At 41.5% G+C, this 27,712-nt stretch overlaps 1 protein-coding gene and 1 long non-coding RNA gene across 9 annotated transcripts in view; one reads left to right on the forward strand and one right to left on the reverse strand.

The window, feature by feature from the left end:
- Positions 1 to 17,119, reverse strand: ELMOD2 (ELMO domain containing 2). The gene is given in 10 exon segments (XM_030563731.1): positions 1 to 2,205; positions 2,762 to 2,895; positions 5,004 to 5,072; positions 5,711 to 5,844; positions 6,915 to 7,044; positions 7,966 to 8,036; positions 8,038 to 8,061; positions 12,845 to 12,873; positions 16,181 to 16,328; positions 17,048 to 17,119. Coding segments are annotated over 9 exon segments (894 nt in total). The 5' UTR covers positions 16,326 to 16,328; positions 17,048 to 17,119; the 3' UTR covers positions 1 to 2,047.
- LOC115652110 overlaps positions 17,085 to 27,712 on the forward strand; it is a 12,881-nt gene continuing 2,253 nt past the window's right edge. Inside the window, exons 1-5 of one of the 8 annotated variants that reach the window (XR_004000546.1) lie at positions 17,161 to 17,295; positions 18,233 to 18,363; positions 18,988 to 19,114; positions 21,795 to 21,914; positions 25,519 to 27,458. This is a non-coding gene — a long non-coding RNA (uncharacterized LOC115652110). The other 7 variants (XR_004000547.1, XR_004000544.1, XR_004000543.1 and 4 more) reach the window with 7 other exon arrangements.

The raw sequence follows: 27,712 nt of genomic DNA on the forward strand, positions 1-27,712 counted from the left end.
GTGGTGAGAAACATGGAATAAGTCTTTCATGAATGAAATCATACTTTAATCCACATTTGTTAGAGCTCTATTTTTTTTATCACTAGCAGTTATATTTTTCACTATATTAAGTAAATCTGAAACCAGCAAAACTTATTTGCAGACATCCAATGAAGAAAGGGTTAATTCTGCTATCTAGGTACCTTTATAGTAGTTATCACTGTAGTACCAGCATGCTTCCAGAAAGGCGTGCACACAGTATAGCAGGACAAAATGTATCACATTTAAAAACAGATTTTGCCAAACTAAGAGTTACTGTAGTGTATACACAGAAAGGATATATTGCATCAGCTCCTTTACAGCCAAACTCCTTCCCCGAACTGCACCATTTCAAGTATAACAGTAATAGGCAAATGTAAATATGAAGATAAATCTTTATCTCCCTCCACCTTCTGGCAGATGGAGCTCAAATGATGTTTAAAACCTCACCTATTTGTAACAAACAGATTTTAGAACAAAACAAAGTTTGTCTATATAATTGCTCTCTACTTTGGTCAAGCTCTTTACTATCATTTTGACTGCAATAAGCAGCTGATCATGTTGTTCATGTAGATCAAGAGGAACTAGGGGCTGGAGTGATAGAAATCACAGCCTATACAATAATACTTAGTGTAGGGTCTGAATATCTACCAATTTTTTTTTTTTTAAATCACAAGGATTGTCCTTTGTTTCTTTCCTTCCCCATTCAGAATGTCAGCCTTTTCTTCAGAATAACTTCCAGAGATGATAAAATAAAGTGTCTTTTTTTGTATTTGTATCATGATAGCACCCACTATGTGATATTCAAGCATATGAGAGATAACAGTCTCTGCCCCCAAAGAACTGAGGTTTCTGAAGCTCTGCTCAGGTTAAATGGAGGATCAAATTAAACAGTGATTGAATTTAGCAGAAGGCACTTTATTTAAATAGTAGTCTTTAAAACGTTAAACAGGCTTGGCCTGAACTTATTTTGTTTTTTAAACAATGCTTATCACAAACTGCTATAGGTACCAACTCCTAGTGCCTGGATTGTCTAGAATAGCCAAATCTGGAAACATGTTTTATCCTATTAGTGGTGCACCCCTACTTCCTTGGAAGTAGGGATGAAGTGAAGAAGAGTCCAGCTATCTTCAAAATCATGGATTGCAGCCACAACAAAGTTTTGTGGGAAATAATGAACAAACTACAAAAAGAGGTTAAGGAATTCTCCTAGATATCACCCCTATTCAGAAAACATGGGGGGGGGAGGGGGGGGAGAATGGGACAACAAAAAAAGATAGCTACAGTTTTTCAGGCTCAAACTGAAAGAGGAGGGATTGAGAGCTGAAAATATTTATGGCAGCATGTGACATGAAAGATCTCCTTATTAAAAGGGACTTTGGCCATACATTATTTCGTTATTATTTCTGAGGGAAGTTCCTTCCAGGCACAAGGTTGTGGGTACTTATTTCCTGGAGGGAGGATCATTTCAACCAGAACAATGTTTGCTCTTGTGTGTAAATACAAATAAATGAAGCTGCCTCTTCCAAGTCACAAATAAGTTACATCATCTTCATGGACCTCTTTACACAGAGAAGTTTAACGTTTTTATGGACCACAAGCTATATGCAGATAAACAACAAGGGGACAGGACTTGAGAAAAATCTAAAACAAAAGCAATTTCCCCTCCTAAAGACAACTAATCAATAGTTAATGGTATAAAAGGAACCTAGTAATAGGTTACATAGTGAAGATAACATAATGCAGCATAAATACCTGTTTCATGTTCCTGCACCAAGAGGTGTAAAGTTGTGAGGGCAAATGATTCAATACAGGATTTTTTTAAAAAAACTTTCTTTGGAGAATAGCATATAAGACCTGTAAACAGTGGCTGATTGTCCAAGCTTTCATAACTGAATTTGAGCTTTTTCAAAATATATGTATAAAAAGTGACATCATTAAACAAACTTTTTGGTGAAGTAAGTGTGAGAATTCCATGAGAATACATAATTCCATTTTATGAGCAGAACTGGGTAGACTGCAGATAAGGCTATGGTTTCTTTATATTCTGTAAGGTTAGTACTAGGTTATAGTCCAGAAGGAGACCTTTAACTTTTTCATGGAATTTCTCCCTATAATGGTTGAAGTGCATAATACTTTCTGGTTCTTCTTCAAACCAAAATTTGTCAAACTCATAAACCAGATAACCTGTAAAGAAAACAAAATAAGTTCTACAGAACCTGTGATCCATTCTTTTCTACTTTAGGCTGGGAGGATCCAGAGCCATTCAGCCTAGAGGAAGAAGGCAATGCCTCATTTTATTCAATAGCGATTCTTCTGGATAATGTAGGAGTAACTGGCAAGAATGCATGCCTTAGAAAATACTGGATCTATTAAATTGAGATCTGATGTATGGATCCATCCACCCAAATTTATCCAATGAAGAAATAGCTAGAAAGACATCCAGATTATAATTCTTGCTTTGGAGGAGCAATGGAGGTAAATGTTTATTTTTCCTTTAAACTATGCATGAAAATGAATCCATAACCATGTTAGAAGCATCCCAGCACTAAATATTTGTAATATGTAACAAACTGGCTGAGAATGAGATGCCCTTCTAATAGCTGGTCCAGTTATAATCACATACTCCTTTAGCTGTTAGCCGTAATTACACCTGTATCTCAAGTGGTAGAGGCCTGAACTTTTGGTAGTGAAGGGAGGCCCGCCTCCGAATCTATAAGAGGGAAGACTTACAAATACTCACAATAAAACTGATGGAAGTGTTCCATTTGTGGCAATCCAGGAACCAAGTTGTAGAGATGAGACTTTAAAGCACCACTCTTTAGTAAACTATAAGCCATTTCTGTCAAATTGATCCCAACTATTGCATAGGAATATCTGAAACACCAAAAAATTTCCTATTAGATACTAATGAAATCCATTTGCCTGCTGATTTTTATAATTTATTCCATTTTCCAGGGCTAATTTGAATAGAGACAAATTATTATCTGCCAAATTATTCCTGTTCTACATTTTGGGTCATTTAGGAATCAAGCAAAGTCTGCCTCATGCATATGGAGCATTTTTGTCTGAAGTGCCTTGTACATCTAAGATGATAGTGAAGTTAAAGATGGATGGGTAGGAAATATAAAATTTCATCAACAGCAATGTAGTGATTGCCCCTATTAACCATGCAGAAGCAACAGGACAGAAAGTTTAATCAGCATTGTGATGGAGTGTACCAGCCTGCCACTGGTTCAGCAGGGGATAATCACAGTCTGTGGGCTGAAGAGGCCATGCCCCCTGGCCTCTGCTGGGCATGCTCTGGCTATAAGAGAGCAACTCAGTCAGTCAGGGCTGACTGCCAAAGCGAACAGAGGTGAGCTGCAGGTTCCTGCAACAGGACAGCTGACACTTCAGGACTCAGAAGTCTGGCACACTGCACCTACCAGCAACTCCCAGGCACCCAACACTAGAGAGGGAAGAGAGGTTATGGGATGGTAGGAAGTAACCCAGGGGAACTTAACAGGAAATTGGTCATAAAACTGGGGCTTGGCTCAGTGTGTTTTGGCAGGATCCCTGCTGAGCAGGAGGCAGGCAAACCCCACCACTGTCAGGGCCTTGGGTTGGGACCCAGTGGAGTAGGGAGGGTCTGGGTTCCCCCTACCCTGGCCACTGCCTGTCCTGAGGTGGCAGCCCCCTCTCCAGCCACTCTGGCCATTAGGTCCTGCGAGGGAGAGCAGCCATAGTAACTCTGGCCACTAGCCCACATGGCCCTGCGAGGGAGGGCACCCTACTGATCCTGACATTAGACCGTATTGCCCAGAAGCCAAGGGCAGTCATCCAGACTCAGCAAGCATATGGGGGAGGGGAGAAAGGCTTTCTTAAAAAAAATTCTAAATCTGGTCTACTTCTCTTTCCAAATCTACTGTAACACAAACATCATAGCTACTAAAAACACCACTATAGCAAGAGAGCTGGCCACAGAAGCTCAAGTAGATCTTATGTATTTTCATATGTGATACAATTTTCAAAGCTTGTTATAGAGTACAATGTGTTAAATCAGGTATGGTTGCACACACAATTTGAGTCATTGAATAAAGTGCATTTTGGGGCTTTGTCCAGGATATCCTGTTTCCACAGGGAGGTGGAATTCTGAACACAGAAAATATACCTCACTAACAACTCTAGGTCTGCTCCTGTTATGTATGGATTCTTTCTGTTTAAAAAGCCCAATGATGAAAAATTAGAATAAGTTCAGCAGTCCTAAAAAGTGCATCATTTTGAAAAACAAATAATTTACAATATGTTAAAGGATACACATATGTTTTCACTGCAGAAGCCTTCATTAATTCTGTAGGATGACTGTTCACAACTTAGACAGATAGGGCAACATTCATGACAAGGCACAAGATGAAGCCTTCCCATGCTTACTGTATTAATTATTGAGATAAACCAGAGTTAACTGGGATTGGGTGGATGAAAGAGGAGTAGTGTCTTGTAAAGTGTGAGATAATAAACAAGCTATCTTTGATTTGTCCAGGCCACTGGATGGACAACTTAATCCACAGAAGTATATATATACTGCACTTGACACAGTGTGCATAATACATATCTCTTGACTAAGTTTGTGTTACTAAATAGAATAAAGGATAATTACTATTCCTTTCCAAGTTTAATCCGAATCTATTAGCCATACTATTTTTGGGGGGATAGGGGTTTTTCTAGAATGAAACTAACTGAAGACTACAGATTACTGAGGACACTAAATAGACTGGTTGGAACAAATACATAGCTATACACACACAGTTTTCAACTCAGATGCTGTAACCACATCTCCAAAAGGACTAACTTACACTTTAGAAATTAATTCCGTTTGTCAATTTCCTATAGAAAGTGTCAAATGTTTTCCTCTTTAAAAAAAAAATCAGAAAATACTCCAATACAGATTTGCACTCTACAAATTAAGATCTTTGTGAGATCTTAGGCCTGTACAAATGGCTTACCCCAATTTTGCATGATTTGAACGAGAGAGGATCTGTCGAGCTTCACTGGTGTAATGTTTACTAAAATACCTGAAGGAGCAAACAAAACCAAATCTAAGGATTACTACATAAGAAGTTTATTAATTAAATCTAAAATTTTCAACAACAGAAGAATGGAATTGTAGACAAATGTGTATTGAAGAAAGAGTGCAGAATGAAAACCAATAAAAGTAAACGAGGAGGAAGTGATATGTCACAGAATGGCATGATAAAGGAGACCAGTGGAATAGGAGACTTCCAGAGACTTCAGGATTTCCCCATTCAAGCAGATTTTCATATCTTCTGTTCTACATCATTAGTACTTTTAACTTAGTAATAACTTTATTTTGAAGAGCTTTGATCAGTTACTTTCTCAGGCCTATCATACATGGGTAGAATGATTTATTCTTAAACTCCTTTCTGCTCCTTTTCAACTCTTACAATTTGTAACTAAAACTACCATCTATCCAACTAGTTGGCTACAACAATGCAGCTCGCTGTTGAAGAACTGTTTACTCATTTAGAAAGGGTCTCATTTTCCATTATTCAGTAATGTATTACAGTAGCCAATATTTCTATTTGCTTCTACTCAGACAGTCAATCCAGAGGGAATTAGGAATAATACTAAATAAGAATGCGTAGACATAGAAAACTTAAGACTTAGAAGAAAAGTATTTATTTTCACTTACACCAGATTAACTAATCCCAGCATGCCCATTCCTCTGAAGTCTGTTTTGGGATCATCACCTTGGAAACCAATGTCACACCACTGCTTGGTGATTCTAGCCTTCAGATTTTCATGAGGCATCAGCAAATTCCAAAGCTACATAAATATACTTCCATGTTACAAATAACACAACTGCCAATGTATTTCCTAGTCATGTTATTCAGAATACTTATTGACACGTCAGATAAAATAATCTTGCATTTAAGACACAAGACTAAATATTGGGAGACATGGATTCTCTATGCTTTGTCACGCTTCCTTTTTTTCCCCTTGGGTAACTCACTTAAGCCCTATAGACTGAAATTACAACCAAATCAGGGGACAATTAACTCCCTTAGAGCTGGATACTCATTTACACTAAGGCCCCTTTATGCTGTCCTGGCAGTGCAAAAGGGCCTCAAGTGGATGTAAAAGAGCATCAGGCCCTTAATTTTTCTGGTTGTCAGTCTCCTCATCCATGTAAACCCCAAATCTCCAAACACTTGTGCAAATGCTTAATTTTAAGCACAAGTACTACCACTGAGTTAAATGAGATTACCCACGGGCTTCAATTGAAACACTTGCATAAGTCTTTGAAGGATCAAAGCCACAGTGAGGATAAATATCTATATACAGGGATATTAGAATGCTAAGTTCACTGTATTTGTAAAACTCATTAAATTTCTTGAGTGGAAGGCACTATAAATTATTAAGTACTGTTTGTATGCAGAAGTGTTGGGTTTTTTTAAATAATTGTGTGCCGCTATTTTGGGGGTTTCAGATAGAATAAACTTACTGTAAGAAACCCTTGGAAAAAAGAGCTATTAGTCTGAGATTTGCTTTGGGATATTGTTTAATTTGAGTGAGTCACTTTTACAATTGAAAATAGTAAATATTTTTAAAATGCCAACATGCTATTAAACGAATTAGCAGTAAGAGGATAAGATGAATCTTTCACATACTGTTGGAGACTTGTAGTAAAGGGCATTTGTCAGAAACTTATTGAAAAAGCACCTGTCAGAGCTGTTTTATTCCAATGTTTAAAACCAATTTTGCTCTTCTAGTTTATGAAGACCAAACAGCCCAATAGTTACGAATTTAAAGAAAGCTAAACTTCTATGGCTAACTTATTAGCATTCAATTATTGTAGTAATAGTTTAGGACTCAGAATTCAAAGACACCTTCACCTGAATTAGTTGCTTTTCATGTTCTTCGTTATCTGAATCATATGGAACTTTCCTCAGATTTTCCACCTCCAAATAAAGTTTCTTATAACCAGATATCTGCAGCAAACATACCTGCAGGCTTGTCTTAAAACTGAAAAACAAAAACCCCACACGATCTTAAGGGGGATACATGATGGGATGGCCATAGAGTCATCATTGCTTAGATCACTAGAAAAAGGGAGTATAGGTCCTGCAATATTTAATGTGACACAGCAGACTCCTGCAAGCTTTGCCCAACTGGAAAAAAAAAAAATCACATTTCTCTCTGGAAGACTATTACTTTCCTCACCTCAAAATGTTACACTATACTCCAGAATGGATAATATTTCATCCAGCTCCAGTGACAAGTCTAAGGGCAATACTTCAATGCTGCATAGCTAGAAATGGGAACACTGCATCTCCGGAAAAGGGGAGAACCGCAGCTTTCCAACATTAAATACCACACTTGCTTCTAGATTTAAAGATCATAAGATAAACAACAATTTCAAAGTTTTTATGTACAGAAAAGTTTCTTCAGATCATTTTTAGAGTTGTTTTAAATTAGGTATAATTTTCCCCTCCTCAACGCCTTTACCGTTACAGGTGGAGAGACACAAAGCAAACTGATCTAACAAAGCTTTTTTTTTTTTTCTTTAAATGAACTCTCTAAAATAACAATAGTATAATATAAGTCATACAAGATATGTGATGATATTGGTAAAGATTTGATGAGATGACCAGTACAAAATTTAATTGTTAGTTGGTCAACTGTGAGTAATGCAGTTATCCCAAACTCATGCCAATAAAACCTTTTTATCATACCACATCTATGCACTCTCCTCATATATACACTTGGAATCCTTAAAACGGAATTGCAAAAGTATTATGTATGTGGCTGTATTCCCAAACAACGGTATCAGATTAGGGGATTCCTTTAATAATCTCCCCTTGTCACATACCTATACAATCTTATAAAGGTAAAATGATGTGGTTCCAGTTAGAAGTACCTATATAACAGTAACAAACAACATACCCTGTATCCTTCTGTATATTATCCTTTTCTTTCATTATACCCAGGACACATTTTTCCACTTCAGCTTCTACTAACATGTACAGCATTTCTTAACACCTAAGAAATGAACGTAAGTCAAACAATGAATACAAAATGTAAACATCTATTTGTTCCTATTATTTACCAATCTGTTTATACCCATTGCATTTGCATCTTTAAAAATAAAAAATATGGGACAGTTGTCAAGGTAAATACATTTTTGTGATTAAAGCCTTAAGTAAAAATAATAATAATAATAATAAGAGGAGATATACCAATCTTCTAGAACTGCAAGGGACCTCAAAAGGTCATTGAGTCCAGCCCCCCTGCCCTTCATTAGCAGGACTAAGTACTGATTTTGCCTTAAATCCCTAAGTGGCTCCCTCAAGGATTGAACTCATAACCCTGAACTTAGTAGACCAATGCTCAAACCACTGAGCTATCCCTTGCTTTGTCTGTGAAAGAATGAGGATAGTTTCATTCTCTCTTTTTCAGCCAGCTGGTAAAATACATGAATTAAAAACATGCATCCTGGACAGTGATCTCAAGATAACTAGTATCAGGCCTGATAATTTCTGGAGGAGAATCCTCAAAGGCAAACTTAGATCCTGAGAGAAGTTGTATTGCCAATTCACTATAGCCTAGATTCTGATACCCTTAAACGTGCTAAATAGTACCTTACTCCATTTACTTAGTCCTACTGAAGTAAATGGGATTATTAAGGAGTAAGATAATTCTCAGTGACATTCTTCTCCAGTTTAATAATGAACTAATACCTCATCATAGCAGGAGCAAGTGCACTACTGGAAGTGAGATGCCAGTATTAGAGATGAGACAGAGGCATTGACTATTTGTTACTAACGCATGCCATACTTTTTCCAGAGTGAAGATATTAACTAAAGTCCCAGACAAATTCCAGGGACCTAGGTTAATATCTTCATTCTGGAAAGTGTGGGCAGTTTTTGCTGTTAGTAACAACAAATAGGTTGAGACAGAGGGCCTTAATATACACACAGTCCTTGAAAGACAAAAAATAACCTGGCAGTCAGGCAATGGTTATCAAAGTTCAACTTAGGATGGACAGGTCATGTTATCAGAAAGGATGAAGATAGAGTCTCCAAAAAAGTCATTTACGGTTAGTTGAAACTTGGAAAGGACAGAAAAGACGGTGAAGGTAAATACTTCAAAGTCACCTCTAAGCAGAATCTTAACTTGTGCAGCATAAATGTTGATCACATATCAGTAAATGCTGTAAATACTTGAAGGTCACACAAGATGGGAGAACTCTATCCTAAGAAGCAGTGACTCTGAAAAAGATTTGGGGGTTGTAGTGGATAATCAGCTGAACATGAGCTCCAAGTGAAATGCTGTGGCAAAAAGGGCTTTGGATGCATTAGTCCAGTGGTTCCCAAACTTGTTCCAACACTCGTGCAGGGAAAAGCCCCTGGTTCGCTGCTCCAGGCCAATGGGAGCTGCTGGAGGCAGCTGGAGCAATGAACCGCAGCCACGATCGGCTGAACTTGTGGATGTGGCAGGTAAACAACCCTGCCCGGCAGGGGCTTTCCCTGCACAAGTGGCAGAACAAGTTTGGGAACCACTGGATTAGTTCTTGATAAAGTGGAAAGGGTTCGGAGAAGAGCCATGAGAATGATTAAAAGATTAAAAAGCATGCCTCAAAGTGGTAGACTCAAAGAGCTCTCGATAGCTTAACAAAAAGAAGGTTTGGGGGAGTGACTTGATTACAGTGTAAGTACCTACATGGCGAACAAATATTTAATAATGGTCTCTTCAATCTAGCAGAGACATCCAATGGCTAGAAATTTAAGCTAGACAAATTCAGACTGCAAATAAGGCAAAAAAAAAATTTTAACAATAAAGGGTATTAACATTGGAACAATTTATCCAAGATCATAGTGGATTCTCCATGACTGTCAATTTTAAAATCAAGACTGGATGTTTTTCTAAAAATATATACTCTATTTTGGGGAAGTTCTATGGTCTATTATACAAGAGGTTAGTCTATAAGATCACAATAGTCCCTTCTGGCTTTGGAATCTATGAATCACTTTGAGAAAGACACAAAAGTTTAGTAGCAACTGGACATCTAACGTAGTGAATTCTAGTGAAAATGAGATGGGATCAGAAGCTAAAGTAGAGAAAGAAACAAAGTTAAAAATTACTTAGACAAGTCACCAGGGCCTAATGAAATACATCCTAGAATACTCAATGAGCTGACTGAGGAGGTATCTGAGCCAGTAGCGATTATCTTTGAAAAGTCATGGAAGATGGGAGAGATTCCAGAAGACTGGAAAAGGGCAAATACAGTGCCAATCTATAAAAAGGAAAATAAGGACAACCTGGGGAATTAAAGACCAGTCAGCTTAACTTCTGTACCCAGAAAGATAATGGAGCAAATAAGTAAGCAATCAATTTGCAAATACTTAGAAGATAATAAGGTGATAAGTAACAGTCAGTATAGAAATTGTCAAGAACAAATCATGTCAAATCAACCTAATATCTCTCTTTGACAGGCTAACAATGGGGGGGAAAGCAGTAGATGTGGTATATTTTGACTTTAGTAAGGCTTTTGATACTGTCTTGCATGAGCTTTCATAAACAAACTAGGGAAATACAACCTAGATGGAGCTACTATAAGGTGGGTGCATAACTAGTTGGACAATCATTCCCAGAGAGTAGTTATCAGTGGTTCACAGTCATGCTGGAAAGGCATAACGAGTGGGGTCCTGCAGGGATCAGTTCTGGGTCCGGTTCTGTTCAATATCTTCATAAATGATTTAGATAAAGGAATAGGAGTACACTTATAAAGTTTGCGGAGAACACAAAGCTGAGAGGGGTTGCAAGTGCTTTGGAGGATAGGATTAAAATTCAAAATGATCTGGACAAACTGGAGAAATGGTCTGAAGTAAATAGGATGAAATTCAATAGGGACAAATGCAAAGTACTCCACTTAGGAAGGAACAATTAGTTGCACACATACAAAATAGGAAATGACTGCCTAGGAAGGAGTACTGCAGAAAGGGATCTGGGGCTCATAGTAGATCACAAACTAAATATGAGTCAACAGTGTAACACTGTTGCAAATATATATATATATATCTATCTATCATACAGGGATGTATTAGTAGGAGTGTTGTAAGCAAAATACAAGCGGTCATTCTTCCACTTTACTCAGCACTGATTAGGCCTCAACTGGAATATTGTGTCTAGTTCTGGGTGCCACATTTTGAGAAAGATGTGGACAAATTGGAGAGCGTCCAAAGAGAAACAAAAATGATGAAAACTCTAGAAAACATGACCTATGAGGGAATATTGAAAAAAAATGGGTTTGTTTCGTCTGGAAAAGGGAAGGTTTTTTTGGGGGGGGGCGGCGGGGTGGCACAACAACAGTTTAAGTACATAAAAGGTTCTTACAAGGAGGAGGGAGAAAAACTGTTCTCCTTAACCTCTAAGGATAGGACAAGAAGTAATGGGCTTAAATTGTGGCAAGGGTGGTTTAGGCTGGACATCAGGAAAAACTTGTTAAGTGGTTAAGCACTGGAATAAATTGCCAAGGGAGACTGTGGAATCTGCATCATTAGAGATTTTTAAGAGCAGGCTAGACAAGCACCTTTCAGAAATGCTCTAGATAGTACTTAGCCCTGCCATGAGTGCAGGGGACTGGACTAGAGAACCCCTTGAGGTCCCTTTCAGTCCCACAATTCTATGATTGGGGAAAAAAGGGCCATGCATCATACCAAGTTTTCAGTGGGAGCCTACACATCCCTGTGTGACATCTGTTCACAACCTTGTGCCTCACAGATGGAGTATACAGCCACAACAGAACACACAAGATGCCACAATGTCATTGTTAAATACTATAGTCAGTCATACTATATCAATTTCTTTGTGGCACTATGCATTCATAAAATAGTTTTCATTTCGTTCCTGACAGCTACATTTCAATAATGTGAGATGGGATTTGTGTGTGTGTGTGTGTGTGTGTGTGTGTGTGTGTGTGTGTGTGTGTATACACACACACACACACACACAAAGGGTAAACCATTCTGGGGTAGGATACTGTAGAAATTTGATATTAAAATCATAATCAAGACATCTGGTAGAACCCACTCAATGTGCTCTATCATAACAAAAATTTGTTTGTGGCAGTCACAAAAATTCTCTTTCAGTACCACTTGGCAGTGATTAGACAGAAAAGAATAGTCAGTCATCTTCAGAGCTACAAGGAAAAACATTTAGTTTATGGTAAGATAAGCAAATTTGAGGGTCTAATTCTTTGCCAGTATCCCTTTAACTGATGCTGAACATAAAAAAAAATAAAATGAACTTGCAACATACTGCTGAACCACCAAGTATGTATTCATGTTTCATTTGCTTCAATTATACAGCACTACTACATCACACCATGCATAAGGGTATAGATCTAGCACTGAAAGGATTACGTATCACATTTCCATTTTCTATAAAAGATTTTTAGTCTGCAAATCGCATTTATCCTGTCCTACCTAATAGCTTCATTTTTGTTGTGCAGTTCACTGAGGCCTTGATACGACAAAAATTATATTATGAATTAGACTACTTTTGTTCTATTCAAATCTATTCAATTTTACATGTATTTTGGAGTAGAAATATGGATAAACTGGGCATATTGAGCATTATTCTGTATAAAACTAATAGAAAAACAGTGAGAGAAAATTTTACTCCAGCACATATTCTGTCATGAATACACACCCAAAAGACACCTGAAAGCTATCAGATTCTAAAAGTAAGCATTACTTTAAGGGAATATTTGTCTCTAAAAATTGGTTTTCTGGTATAGTGTGTTATCTCCATCAACTCCTACCTTACTCTTTGATAATCCCAATGAGTACTCTGTAATACAAGACAAATAATTATATCACTACAACTGTTTTATATATTGAATTCAAACTTTTGACGAGTTACATCATTGACAACACATTTGTAAATAGTATGTCTAACCAGTGTTTTATTAGGGTTGCATCAGTAAATTAGTCAAGGATCATTTTAAAATTAACAAGTAAGTGACAATAATGAATTGAAAACCTTTTGCATGATATAAATCTATCACCATCTTTATGAATATAGCAATCTGAATAATTTTGTAGTTTTTTAAATTTACTTCATTACAACGTCAGTTTAACAGTCTGGAAAGGTGACGAGCCAGTTTGAAAGAGATAACATAGCTGTTGTGTATTTAGGAGTATCTTTCTTTCCAAGCACATTAAAAACCATTCATTTATACTAACAGGAGTTTAGAGGACAGTAAACTTCAAAAGAACATCATACTTTGTACATTTTCCTACTATTGTTACAATAGCAACCAAGATTGACTTACAAATAAGAGAAATTACTTATTTTAGATGTTGCATTTGACATCACTTTGTGTGTAGTCATTTTCAGTGCTTCCCCTTTATAATTAATTTCCATGTTTGTGTGGGTCTTTCAAAGAACACTTTCTTGTTTCAAATAGGAAATTGTGATGGTAAAAAAAACAAAAACTGGCTAGAGACTCAGCAAAAGGTGTAACACCTTTTTAGTTTGTTTTTTGAAGCTAACTACATTTCCCTTGGCTAGCCGGGAAAGGAAAGTATATCTTTTGGACCTTTCTTTTTTTAGCAATTAAAACTTAAGTAAAAGCATTTGTAGTTTATATACAATATGATGCACTCTGACATCATAATCAAAAAGACTGACAAAGGAGGTGCTGTCATCATCATGAGTAAGTTGGAATATGAACAAGAGGCTGCTAAGCAGCTCTGTAACTCCACATTCTACAAGCCATTAGCCTCTGATCCCACTGATGATTATCTAAAGAAACTACACCATCTGCTCAAGAAACTCTTTGAGAAAGCACAGGAACAGATCTGTACAGACACATGCCTACAACCCCGACCAGATGTATTCTACTTGCTACTTAAGATCCATAAACCTGGAAATCCTGGATGCCCCATTATCTCAAGCATTGGCACCTTAACAGCAGGATTGTCTGGCTACGTGGACTCTCTCCTCAGGCCCTATGCTACCAGCACTCCCAGCTATCTTCGGGACACCACTGACTTCCTGAGGAAACTACAATCCATCAGAGATCTTCCAGAAAACACCATCCTGGCCACTATGGATGTGGAAGCCCTCTACACCAACATTCCACACAAAGATGGACTACAAGCCATCAAGAATAGTATCCTCGATAATATCACGGCTAACCTGGTGGCTGAACTTTGTGCCTTTGTCCTCACCCACAACTATTTCACATTTGGGGACAATATATACCTTCAAGTCAAGGGCACTGCTATGGGTACCCGCATGGCCCCACAGTATGCCAACATCTTTATGGTTGACTTAGAACGCTTCCTTAGCTCTCGTTCCCTAACGCCCCTACTCTACTTGCCCTACATCATCTGGACTCATTGAAAAGAAGCCCTCGAGAATTCCACCATGATTTTAACAATTTCCATCCCACCATCAACCTCAGCCTAGACCAATCCACACAAGCAGTCCATTTCCTAGACATTACAGTGCTAATAAGCGATGGTCACATAACCACCACCCTATACCGGAAACCCATTGACCGCTATACTTACCTACATGCCTCCAGCTTCCATCCAGGACACACACCACGATCCATTGTCTACAGCCAAGCTCTAAGATACAACCGTATTTGCTCCAATCCCTCAGACAGAGACAAACACCTACAAGATCTCTATCAAGCATTCTTAAAACTACAATACCCACCCGCTGAAGAGAAAAAACAGATTGACAGAGCCAGAAGAGTACCCAGAAGCCACCTACTATAGGACAGGCCCAACAAAGAAAATAACAGAACGCCACTAGCCATCACCTTCAGCCCCCAACTAAAACCTCTCCAGCGCATCATCAAAGATCTACAACCTATCCTTAAAGATGATCCCTCACTCTGACAGATCTTGGGAGGCCAGTCCTCGCTTACAGACAGCCTCCCAACCTGAAGCAAATACTCACCAGCAACTGCACATCATACAACATAAACACTAACCCAGGAACCTATCCTTGCAACAAAGCCCGATACCAGCTCTGTCCACATATCTATTCAAGTGACACCATCATAGGACCTAACCATGTCAGCCACGCCATCAGGGGCTCATTCACCTGCACATCTACCAACGTGATATATGCCATCATGTGCCAGCAATGCCCCTCTGCCATGTACATTGGCCAAACCGGACAGTCTCTACGCAAAAGAATAAATGGACACAAATCTAACATCAGGAATCATAACATTCAAAAACCAGTGGGAGAACACTTCAACCTCTCTAACCACTCAGTGACAGACTTGAAGGTGGCAATTTTGCAACAAAAAAACTTCAAAAACAGACTCCAAAGAGAGACTGCTGAACTTGAATTAATATGCAAATTAGATACAATTAACTTAGGTTTAAACAGAGACTGGGAATTGTTGGGTCATAACATAGTGAAATAGATTCAATTAGTGTAAAGTTCTCCTCACATCTTCTATGGGTCATCTCAATGATCACTTCAAAAGTTTTTTTTTCTCCTGCTGATGATAGCTCATCTCAGTTGATTAGACTCTTCCTGTTGGTATGCATACTTCCATCTTTTCATGTTCTCTGTATGTATAAATATCTCCTGTCTGTGTGTTCCATTCTATGCATCCGAAGAAGTGAGCTGTAGCTCATGAAAGCTTATGCTAAAATAATTTTTTTAGTTTCTAAGGTGCCACAAGTATTCCTGTTCTTTTTGCGGATACAGACTAACAGGGCTGCTACTCTGAACCATTTGCTTTTAAAGTAAATTTAGAGTCCATGAGAAAGGCATTCGCTTGGAAGGCAATACAGGAAGCAAGTTACAAAACAAATAGCTGACATCCTTCCTGTGTTGTTTCTCACAACGCTTTGCCAAAATGCTTCTAGAAGACCTATAGCTGCCAATTCCAGCTGTAAACATAGTAGATGTATCTAGGGCCCATGTAACCCTTGCTCCCTTGAGTCTGTCTCTAGGAGTACAGTATCAATAATGATTTAGATATTTTTCCCACTTGGACCTGATGTGAAACCAACCATTTTTTCAGGTATGCCTTCAAACTGCTGTTACATGGCAAGAGGAACTGGCTGTCCAGTTCCAAACTCTAATGTACTTTTAAAAAGATTACATCTTTCATTACCTATCTTTAGCGTCCGTTGTGAACCTTCCTTTGAACCACCAAAGATACGCTGTAATTCACATTTTCCAGTGAGCTGCCTCAAGATCCATTTCAGCCAAAATCGGAAGAAGTTACTATACAGGTATCCCCATAAGTACACAAACATTTTCTGTGCAAAGAAAGTGACAACTGATCACAGGGCATTCATTATCTGATGCTACAGAAACAATTGTACAATCTCTCTGGGCTGCTAGCTCTTGCTAAGCTGCTAATGAGGGTAACATCTGTTCCCTCTCATGTGGCGAACACCCTTCATCTGTCAGAAATGAAAGGCTAAGTCCTCCCTTAGTTGCAAAGGGTAAAGAAGGAGAAATGCTTTGTACCAGAGCTGGCGGTTGGGGAGGGTCAATGCCAAGCCTTACGGGGGGAAGCCTGGAAGCACTGCCAGAGCAGGACACAGGCTGCCAGGTGCCGCCGCAGCTTCCTCTTCCTGCTCTGCCCGAACACCTCCCCGCTGCCCTGCCACCCCACTAGCCGCAGCCCGGGGGAGGGGGGCATGCCCACCGAGGAAGATGCGCAGGGGCCGGGGGAGGGGCAGAGCGGCCGATCGAAAGCGAAGCTGTTGCCATATCGCTTATCCGGACAGGTGTCGGCGGGCTGGGGAGCACACGACGCCCCTGTCCGTGGCAAAAAGGGCAGGTGGTTGGCCCAGCGGTAGCTGCTGCCCCCAGCCAGTCAGCGGGGAGCAGGTGGATGACGGGTCCTAGCACGAGACACCCCGCTGGACTAGCCGCCTGCCCCCTCCCAGGCGGGGCAGTAGCTCTGCCCGCGCCCTGCCAACGAGGGCGCCCCCCCCCGGGTACCGCCAGCGGGACAAGCAGTGCTCACATCGTCCCAACCAGTGAGCCGGGCTGGCTCCGGCCTAGCCCCGACTCTAGCGTCCCCCGGAAGGAAACCGGCCACCGGCTGACCCGGAAGTGATTGATGGGGGTGAGGTAAGGGCCCGTTACTCCGCTGTTCCGCGCAGTTCTGTGGCTGGTCGCTAAGTACCTCGGCCAGCGTCTCGCGTGCGTAACCAGGGGGACAACCTGGGCGGGGCGGGAGACCGAACTCGGATCCCCCCTCCACAAGTGCAGGTAGAGCCCCTGTGCCCCCCCCCCGACCGGCACGAGGCGTTCAGCGAGCAGGGGCGGGGACGAGGTCCGCGCAGCCGGCTTCCCCCCGCGCTAGTTCTGGCCGGGCCCTGGTTTCGCTGCTCCCGAGGGGGCGGCCGGCGGAGCCCCAGGTGGTGTCGGGCAGCCTGCCCAGTGACCTTCGCTGTCGCCCCTGCCCTCTCTCTGCCCTCACTTCTACTTACCATTTACTGCCTGCTGTTTGTGGGGGGTTTAAAAGGCTCAAGGGGGACAAATCGCAGTGAGGGAGCTGTCAGGGTCTGAGCGGGGGGAGGGCAGAAATTTACCCTCCTGATTTGCAACCCCATGGACCAGGGGCAGCAAGTCCTGAGCAGTAGCCTACATAGTCACGTTGCGTGGCGGAAACTGCACCTAGTTGCGAAACGGGAGGGTTGCTAAACCTGTCGTTACACCAGCCAGGCTGTGCAGCCCTGGCTCATGGTGAGGTGGGGTAGATAATAACGGCTTGCAGTGGGCGCCTGTTCCTGCTCCCTCAGCAGACTCCGCCTGATATGTCCTAGCTAGAGGCATCTATGCTGTTGTCTTGGCGTTCAGTAACACACATGGAGATGGGCAGAGCCAGACATCATGAGGTTAGCAAGCACTTGAATGTATCTAGCCAGATGATAATATCAGGGTTGGAAGGGACCTCAGGAGGTCACCTAGTCCAACTCCTTGCTCAAAGCAGGACCAACTCCAACTAAAAGCTCTGCCTGGGATGATTATCAAGCTTGACCTTAAAAACCTCTAAGGAAGGAGATTCCACCACCTCCCTCGGTAACCTCTCTGCCTAAGCTACTACCATAATTGCTGTTCATAGGGTCAGGCTGGCTCTGCTGTGTTTGATTGAGATTTATTAAAAGGGTCTCCCTCCTCTCCTATGTCTGAAAAAAAAATGAAGAATCTGTGTGAGAAAAGAGGAATAGCTAACAAAGATCTCAACAAAGCCCTGCTCTGTAGACAGAGCCTACACTGACAGAAGGGTGTAGAAACGCCATCTCCCCGAGCGCTTTTCCATCTATGTCTATACAGGTGAGTTGCCAGCATAGCTGTGTCAGTCAAGGGTTTGGGGTTTTTTTTTTGTTTATCATATCACAAACTGATACAACTCTTCAGTGTAGACCAGATGTTGGTAGGCAGAGGAAAAAGGTTTGTCTTTCTCTTTTTTTCCCCTCAAACAGTAGCTCTAAAAGAAAGTGCAGATCAAGAGCTCACTGTGCATTTGGTGAATTTAAAATAGATAGATAGATAGAAGCCAAGGTAGCAAGACTAACCAGAAATTCTTTTTTTCAGCTTAGGCTGACTTGAAGAGATTATGTCCCTGTAACCTGCTAATCTGTATGTGTTATGTGCATGGATGGGGGCTGCAGTAGACTTGCATCCTTTGGGTCAGGCACAGAGGCAGATATATAACACATGCTATCCTCTCTTCGGTTTACATCTCTCGCTGTAGGATACAAACACACTCACAGTGATCTGTGCTTGGCCACATCAAAGCTAGCAGTGTGCTATATCCAGGGCTGAGCTTGAAGACTGCTCAGTAAATATAGCAACTGATTTATCAAAAAGCAGCTGCCCTAGTAGGTAGGGCAAATTGTTGTACATGCATTATCCCAAGACTTGGCATCCCTCATTGGTTGCTTATCTATTACCCAGGTCTGTAGTGCTGCCAGACCAGTCTATAGCATCACTCAAGCATGTGAAATCTATGATGAAGTTACCCTCCATTACTTTGAAAAACTATGCTCGGGCAGCGTGGCCTTGTCATTTTCTGAACCTCAGGGTATGCCTATGATAATACTGCTCTTGCACTGTCCCCTCCATACCTCTATGGCTATCAGCCTCCTCCTCAGATTCTCTGCTCCATCAACCCCGCCCTCAGTATGTCACACCTCCCATGAAATAAAAGAGATGGTTCTCTCATGGATCAGTAATTAGTTAAAAGATAGGAAACAAAGGGAAGGATTAAATGGTCATTTTCACAATGAAGGGAGGTAAATATCAGGGTCCCCCAAGGACTGGTACTGGGACCTGTGCTATTCAGCATATTCAGAAATGATGTGGAGAAGGTGGTGAAGAGGGAGGGTAAAATTTGCAGGCAGTACAAAATTACTCAATATAGTAAATCCAAAGCTTTGTGTGAAGAGTTACAAAGGGATCTCACAACCCAGTGACAGAATGACAGATGAAATTCAGTGCTGATAGGTAAGGCTGCATGTCTGTCATCAAGGTCACAGAAGTCATGGATTCCGTGACTTTCCATGGACTTCTGCAGCAGCCCATGTGGCTGACCCTTGGGCCACCCAAGCAGCTGCCCCAGGAGCCTGCTGCTCAGGCAGCCCCAGCGATAGCCATACTGGCTGCTGCTGGAGCGGCCCCATAGCCAGCAGGTCAGGTGGCCCTGCAGTCAGTCACACGGCACTGCTGGAGCGGCCCTAGGGCCAGCCACACCAGCTACAGCTCAGGCAGACCTGGACAGCCAGAGCAACAGCCAGTTGGTGGTCCTGTGGGTGGGCAAAGCAGCTGCTGCTTGGCAGCAGCTGGCTGTGGGGACCATCTTGGCAACAGCTGGTGCTGCTGGCCCTAGGGACTGCCTGAGAAGCAGCGGTGCTTTGGGTGCCCCTGCTGCAAGAGCAGCAGTGTCTCGGGCAACCCCTCCCCCTACCTCCCCAGAGGAGCGGTGCCTCACCCTCTCCAGTTAAGCTAAGCACTCCCCTCGACCGTGAATTTTTGTTTATTGCCTGTGACCTGTCCATGAGTAAATTGTAATCTTATTGATAAGTGCAAAGTAATACACAGTGGAAAAATTAATCCCAGCTGTATGTATGCAATGATGAGGTCAAAATTAGCTGTTACTATTCAAGAAAGAGATCTTGGAGTCATCGTGTATAGTTCTTTGAAAACATCCATTCTGTATGCAGTGGTAGTAAAAAAAAGCTAACAGTGTTAGGAACTATTATGAAAGGGATAGATGATAAAGCAATGTCAAGGTATGATTCCCCACTCTGAACCTTAGCGGCCAAAAGATGGGGTACCTGCATGGACCCCTCTAAGCTTAATTACTAACTTAGAAATGATAGAGCTGCCACCACCCAAAAAATAGTGTTTTGGGACACTTTATGGCCCCCAAACCCTTCCCTGGGGACCCCAAGACCCAAAACCCCTTGGGTCTCACAACAAAGGGAAATAAACCATTCCCCCCTCCTTTCCTCCTCCCAGATTCTCCCCTCCCTGGGTAACACTGAGAGATCCCCGTGATTCAACTCCTTGAATCTTAAATTCACCTTCTCTCCCCACTCCAGACTCTCCCTGAGAGAGAGACAGTAATCCTAACACAGAGAGAAATCAGGCTTTTCCTCCCCCCTTCTCTCCTTTCTCCCACCAATTCCCTGGTGAGTGCAGACCCCCTCCCCTTGGGTTTTACACAAGAAATAAAAAATCAGGTTCTTAAAAAGAAAAGCTTTTAATAAAAGAAAAAAAAAGTAAAAATTATCTCTGTAAAATCAAGATGGAAAATGTTACAGGGTCTTTCAGCTTATAGACACTAGAGAGAATCCTCCCCCCAGCACAAATACAAGTTGCAGCAAACAGAGATACAATCCTTCCAGCAGAATACACATTTGCAAATAAAGAAAACAATCAAAAGACTAAACCACCTTTCTAACTAGTACTTACTAAATTGAACAGAAGAGGCTGTTTCACAAAATTGGAGAGTCTGTATACAGGTCTGGTCCCTCTCAGAACCCAGAGAGAACAAAGAAAAAACCTAGAAAGCACAGACAAAGGCTTCCCTCCACCGAGATTTGAAAGTATCTTGTCTCCTGATTGGTCCTCTGGTCAGGTGTTCCAGGTTTACTGAGCTAGTTAACCCTTTATAGGCAAAAGAGACATTAACTCTTAACCATCTGTTTATGAAAAGCAGAAAATATAAATCCGTGGTACACCCTGTCGTGGGTGACCCCACACTAGACAAGCGGGGGTTAACCACGTTGGGCCCAAGAGTCTATATCCCCTAACCTCTGCTGCACATGCTCCAGGTGGAGCGAACAGATAAAAGGAGGTTGATCAGCTCATTCTGGGCTGACTGAGGAGGAGGAGGAGGATGTTGAAGAATAGTCAGCCTGCTGAAGCAGAGGTCCTTGTCTATGTTATGGAGAACCCTCCAGCTGTAGAGATTGATGGGACACCAAGCCGGTGCTCACAGAGGAGAGGTCTGAAATGGACTTAAGGCTAGGAAGTGACCCAGGGAATACACTGGGAATCAGTACTTGAATCCTGAACAGGAGGTTGCTAGCTGCACATTGCCCTAGATCAGAACCTGGTGGAGCAGCGTGGGCCTGGATCTTCTATCCTGTGTTGGCAGATGGGCATTACTGCTGGAGATTCTAGCTGTAGACTGTGTTTGCTCTGCCCCACCCAGGTGGCTGAAGCCTCTATTTGTTATTGTTTGCTCTACCCAAAAGGTCGGGGGCAACAGACTATTCCTTGGTTCTGACCTAGAAGGCTGGAGTCCCTGTTTGTATTGTCTGCCCCAGCTGAGAGTCTCAACATCTGTGTGTCGGGGTGTATCAACCTTGCACTAGGTAAGTGGGGACACCCTTGTCCCTGTTCCCCCACCCCCCAAATAGCAGAGCCGTGTAACACACCTACCCCTTGAAGGGCAGCCAGCACATCCCTCAGCCCATGCAGCTTCCCACAGCCCCCATTGGCCTGAAGCCACAAACCGCAGTCAGTGGGAGCTGCAATCGCTGAACCTGTGGATGCGGCAGGTAAACAAACTGGCCTGGCCCGGCCCGGCCCGGCAGGACCTTTCCCTGGTGGGTTGCATGCCAAAAGTTGCTGATCCCTGACTTAGGTCCTTCTTATCTGTACCGTAACCAATTATTTTTACTAAAGTATTATGAAACAATTCTTTCACCAGTCCTAGCACATTACTCCCTACAATTATTTAACCAGTCCTAGCGCGTTACTCCCTACATACAGTTCAAATGTTGTGAAACTAGTTATGCAACAGACAAACACCTGAAGGTTTAAAAAGGGATTTTTTTTCCCAGTTGAAACTGCTGATAAGCAGTTCTACCAAATAGAGTGTTATCTTGCAAAGATTTTCTTTAAACATCTTAATGTTTGTCTGTAGATGTTATACTTCCTTAACAACCAGATATTCTATTGTTTTGTACAGTTTAGATGGGATGTGACTGCACTTTTAGCTAATGGCAGCTGCTGCTCCTTACTGCAAAAAGCTAATGGCTGCTGCTCCTTACTGCAAATGGCTACTCCTCCTTACTGCTCAGACCACACTTTCATCTCTGCATGGTAGCTCTGGGCCCTGCTGAGGAGCAACACCAGACCAGTAGTGTAGTGGAGTCAGGGTTAGTTGAGGAGGTGGGACTGGCCAGGCTCTAGAATCCAGAGGTGATGGGAAAGCCACGCCATTCCCCACAGATCAAGGAGGAATTTGCAATAGCTACTTCCAGTAACAACAGTATGGCAGCCTGGTCCCACCCCCTTCCTTGGAGCTGTGCTTCCAATTGTAAGGACAGAGCATTGTGTTGCATCATGCTCCAAAAGGGTGGAGATAGAATGAGTGACCTCAGTTTTCCCCTACAGGATGCATGTACAGTAAGTGTAGGTGAAGAAAATGGAGAGGGAGAAAGTGCACAGATGCAGTGGGTGCATTGCAGGGCTCCAGTACTATTACATTTGTCACTACACTGCTATTACCAGATCCATTTCAAGATCATGGTACTTATTTTTAAATATCTAAAAATGTTTCAAGCTACATACCTGAAGAACCAACTGTCAATATATTTGCATCATAACAGCTGTAATTGACAGAAAAGAGGTCTAAACTCACTGGGGCTAGCTATGGGAACCTGCTACCACCTGAGATAGGGCTCAGCCTGAATGCCGCACACTTTGTAATGGAAACCGTAGTAGAAATGCACACTTTCAAAGGTTGTGCTGTTCCTCTGATGAGAGCAAAGGGAATTTCACTTGCTTTGAATTGCACAAACACTGACTTATAAGAGGGCAAACTGACTTGCTTGGCCACATTCTAATATCTCTTGAAATGCAGAAAGAATATATCTTTCATGTAATATCAAAAGTTGGCAAGCAGGACTCTTGGTTCCTCTTTTCCAGATTGTATCAGAGCAAAACCCAGCAAGTTTGGCATTCTCTCTAATTAAAGTTTCATATTTTCTAAAGGCACAATGCACTCTGTTGGCATTCACTCCAAAAGAATGTGACATTTAAGTTGAATGTGCAGTCAAATGATCATGCATTCACCCCACTGTTTTAATATTTTTTGAAAGTTAATGGATAAGAGGGCCATGTTAAGAGGTAGCAGCTGGCATTTATGCTAGACCCTTTTAACCTGTTTTACAGTGTAACCTCTTAAATGAATTTACTCTCTTTCACAACATCCCTTGTTACTTTGAAGTGCTACAACATGAAAATAGATCAGAGAGTGTGCTGGGGCTTGTATTTCCCATGATGGTGTCTGCTGTTTAAAATGTTTGCTTGCCTAGTTGTGTTGTGGCATGATAGCTCTATCACAGATAATTAAATAGAGTTCTTAGTTGGTGCAAATTTGTAAAATATATATTTTTAAATTGTGTTTGATATAGTAACTAAAATACCAGACTGTACATGGAGTGAAATCAGTGGGATTTTTGCCCTTGACTTCAGTAGGGCCAGAATTTCATCCTTTGTACTTTGATGTTAGAAAGCTTGGGAGGGGAGGTTCAGACAAGATGCACAGGTGCTTGGAAGGAATTAAGAAGTGGGTCAGATCTCTGGGTCCTTATGTCCTCTAGCCCAAGGATAGATTTCTGCGAGACAAGCACCCCTGTTTCTGACCAGAGCTTTCTCAAAGGTTGCAGCAGGAGTGTTCCAAAAGTGTGGGACTCTGTAACCTTATGCACCCCTGTATTCACACCTTACACACTATTGTAATAATCTTTATACAAAATATGCCTTGTGAGGTATCATTTGAAAACTAATAACTTACTGATTAATAATATCATGGCTAACAATATCAACAGTATATATACAGTTATGAATTACCGGGAATGATGTTACTAGCACTTGTTCAAAAGCAGACAGGTAAAAGTGTTATACAGCTCCATCCTAAACAAAGGAATGTGAGTTTACCTCAGTTTACACACAAACAGTAAACCGCAATCAACTAATGGGGAGGGAAGAGGGGAGATGGAAAGAAACAAAACAATTTACATTTTAGCAAACACTTGTGCAGGAAGAAAGAGCATGGAGCTTCCTTCACTACCAGAGTCTATGTCATCTTCCACATTGCTTGAATAAACTTTACTTTGAGGGGTAACCAGAAAAATCCATACTATTCTAGAAAGGAAAGAGCAGAATATCCCAAGGTATGTCTTGCATCTAAGAAAACAAAGGAACCTGCACTTTGGGCTGTTGAAGGAGAGCCTGAGGAGAGGGAAGGGGGAGTCAGACACCATTTTTCTGGAAGACTGTTAGTTGGGAAAGCCATCTTGAACAAGGTCTGTACCTTGCTAGATTAAGTTTTAGACTTTGAGATGTGTGTGTTCACCTTTATTTGCTTGTAACCATTTCTGACTTTCTCTCATACTTGAACTCACTTAAAATCCTGTCTTCTTTTGTTAGTAAACTAGTTTTACTTTTAATCTAACCCAACCAAGTTCTGTGTTTGCTTTAAAGTGCATGTTAACTCCAGTTAATGTGGCAAGTTGTTGGGGTGTGCCTATGAATGTTGCAGGAGAGGGATGGACATTGCAGAGCACATGAGTTTGAGAAAGCTCAGGACTGGGGGTGAGTTGGGGTGACTTGCTAACATTCACCAAGTCTGATAAAGACAAGTGTGTGTCTAACTTCTGGCGGGCTGTTGGATTCAAAGTGGTTGAATCAGAGTAGTACAATTTACAGAATATGGAGTGCATGCAGGATGGAAGCTATGAGTAGCAGAAGTATTTTAATACAAGTGGTAACAGAACATCTCGCTGGTCTGAATTGCACCCCTAAATGTGACAATAGCGTAATTATGGCATAAGCATCTTGCTATTTTAACTGAGATTTACACTTTAAACACTCATGTAACAGTTTTTAAGTGATTCTCAATTTTGAAGGCTAGGAACAGTCAAAAGAAAGATTACTGTTTTATTATTTTCATTTTGTTTATTTCAGATAAGAGAAATAGAACAAAAGTAAAGCATAAACATGAGCATCTGTGAAGCAACTATAAAGTTATTGCTGGCCAGGTTGGGGAATGACAAATTAAGAGATGAGCATGAACCATAAAAATGGTTGTCTGGAAGAAAGACAAAGAATGTGGACACCAAAAATGGGAAACAAACATGAGCCAAGGAAAGGGAGACAGAAAGGCAGCAGCAAGAAGCAGCATGCTGCCCAGACCTGGAAGCAGAAGCAGCTGCACACCAACAAGCCATGGAGCTGGAAAAGAAGGAAACCCAAGAAAATGAGAAGGAAAGGCTTCATGCCCAGAGCAAAATGGGCAAACAGGCAAATCCCACAGTCTCCAGGTACTCCCTCCATCCAAGGAACACCCAGCCGGGACAGGTTGTGCCCTGCATACAAAAAAGAAGCAGATTGTATTGAAGCATATTTTAGCACTTTTGAAAGGTTATGTGAGGTTCATAAAGTTCCAGAAGATAAGGAAGTCCCCCAATTGCAAATCCCCCGATTGTGTGGTAAAACATTAAATATATTTAATGAAATGCTAGTTGAAAAAGCTTTGAAATAGTCTGACTTTTAAAAATGTGTCTTGCAAAGCTTTCAAATTACCCCTGAGTTGTGCAGTCTGAAATTCACAAATCTCAGGAAAAGTGTTGGCATGAGTCAATGTGTCTAGAAGATGTGTCGCCCAACAAGAAAAAGGGAAAAGTGGCTGAGAACTATGACTGTTTGTTTGATCTCTTTGCTCAAGAGCATTTTCTAAGCATATGTTCTGAGATGTAATATAGAATAAATCTTTAAATTCTCTGCAGGAAGTTGCCATCCTGCCTCCTGATTCCTTTGTACAAGCCCAAATGTCTAATAAGCACAAGACACCGAAGTAGGGACAGAAGCTTGGTATAAAGGGGATGACCCTGTTTTACCACTGGATAGAAGGGGAGTGGTTGGGACCCCAGGTGCTCACCTCCTCAGAATCATTCCCTTGCTGGAAATCCCTGTTATACACAACCTGTACAGGAGAATGGTCCAAGAAGGTACCACCCATGTAACTCCACTGAGCACATGAGAAATAAGTGCCTTAAGATAAACTAAGATCACACCCAATCCAACGCAGGTTAATGCAAGTGTCATTAACACCAATTAATTTTGTGATGCCTGATCTTGAGGAAGTGGACCTGGAGTTTATCATGGTTGCCAATGTAAATTGCAAGGAGTGGGTAGCCTCAAGGGACATTAGAGTACAAATTTCTCAGGTCAAGGAAAGCATATTCAGAAAAACTGGATACACATGTTACCTGACCAGGAAGTAGAGCTCCTTGCACTGGAAAAATATAAAATAGCTGTACCTCTGGCTAAGGTGCATTTTGAATTAGAAGGTTTGAAAGGTACCTTGAAAGTTGAGATATTAAGCAGCACTTCCACAGCAATGCTGGTGGGAAGTGATATTTTTTAGTATGTTCGCAGATCTTAATATTGTAACCCATAGAAGAGAATTGTGCAGACAAAGAAGCAGCTGTGGAAGAAGGGGACATCCCCTGCTGAGCAAGAGGAAGCAAAGTGCTTTCAGATGTGGGAGGGATTGAGGCCAGCTCTTGCATAACAGAGGAAAGTAGAATCCTCTGAGACTGGGAGAGGGGGAATTTACCTCTGCTACTGAAGAATCTGTCCCAGTTGTCAGCTGCTAGCATTTTGCAGATGAATTAAGGGTAGACTGCACTCTAGAGTGCATATGGAGATATGTCCTGAAGGGGACCTCAGTGAGGGGAAATGGAGAATATAGAGGTAAGCTCATGGGGGGAACAGTAAAATCCCTGGGAAACCTTACAAGTGGCTGACTGTGCCTGCCCAGCACTGTGGGGAATTAATCTTGCTGACACATGATTTTCCTTTTACTGGTCACTTAGGGCCGTGGAAATCTGTGAACATTTAAACAAAAAATACTGGCCAGGGTACAGAATGAGGGGGTAGATTATTGCAGGTCTTGTGAATTATGTCAAAAAAAAAAAAAGAACTGCGGAAAGTTCCTCTTTGCCTCTTGCCTGTAATATAAGAGGCATTTTATAGGGTAACAATGGACATTGTGGGTCCTATGCCACACCCTACCCAAAGGGGGGAGAAATATATCCTGGTTGTAGTGGATTTTACCATCAATATCCCAAAGCAGTTACTCTATTAACATAAAGCT

Source organism: Gopherus evgoodei, chromosome 5 (genome assembly GCF_007399415.2).
Source record: "Gopherus evgoodei ecotype Sinaloan lineage chromosome 5, rGopEvg1_v1.p, whole genome shotgun sequence".
Taxonomy (NCBI): Eukaryota; Metazoa; Chordata; order Testudines; family Testudinidae; genus Gopherus; species Gopherus evgoodei.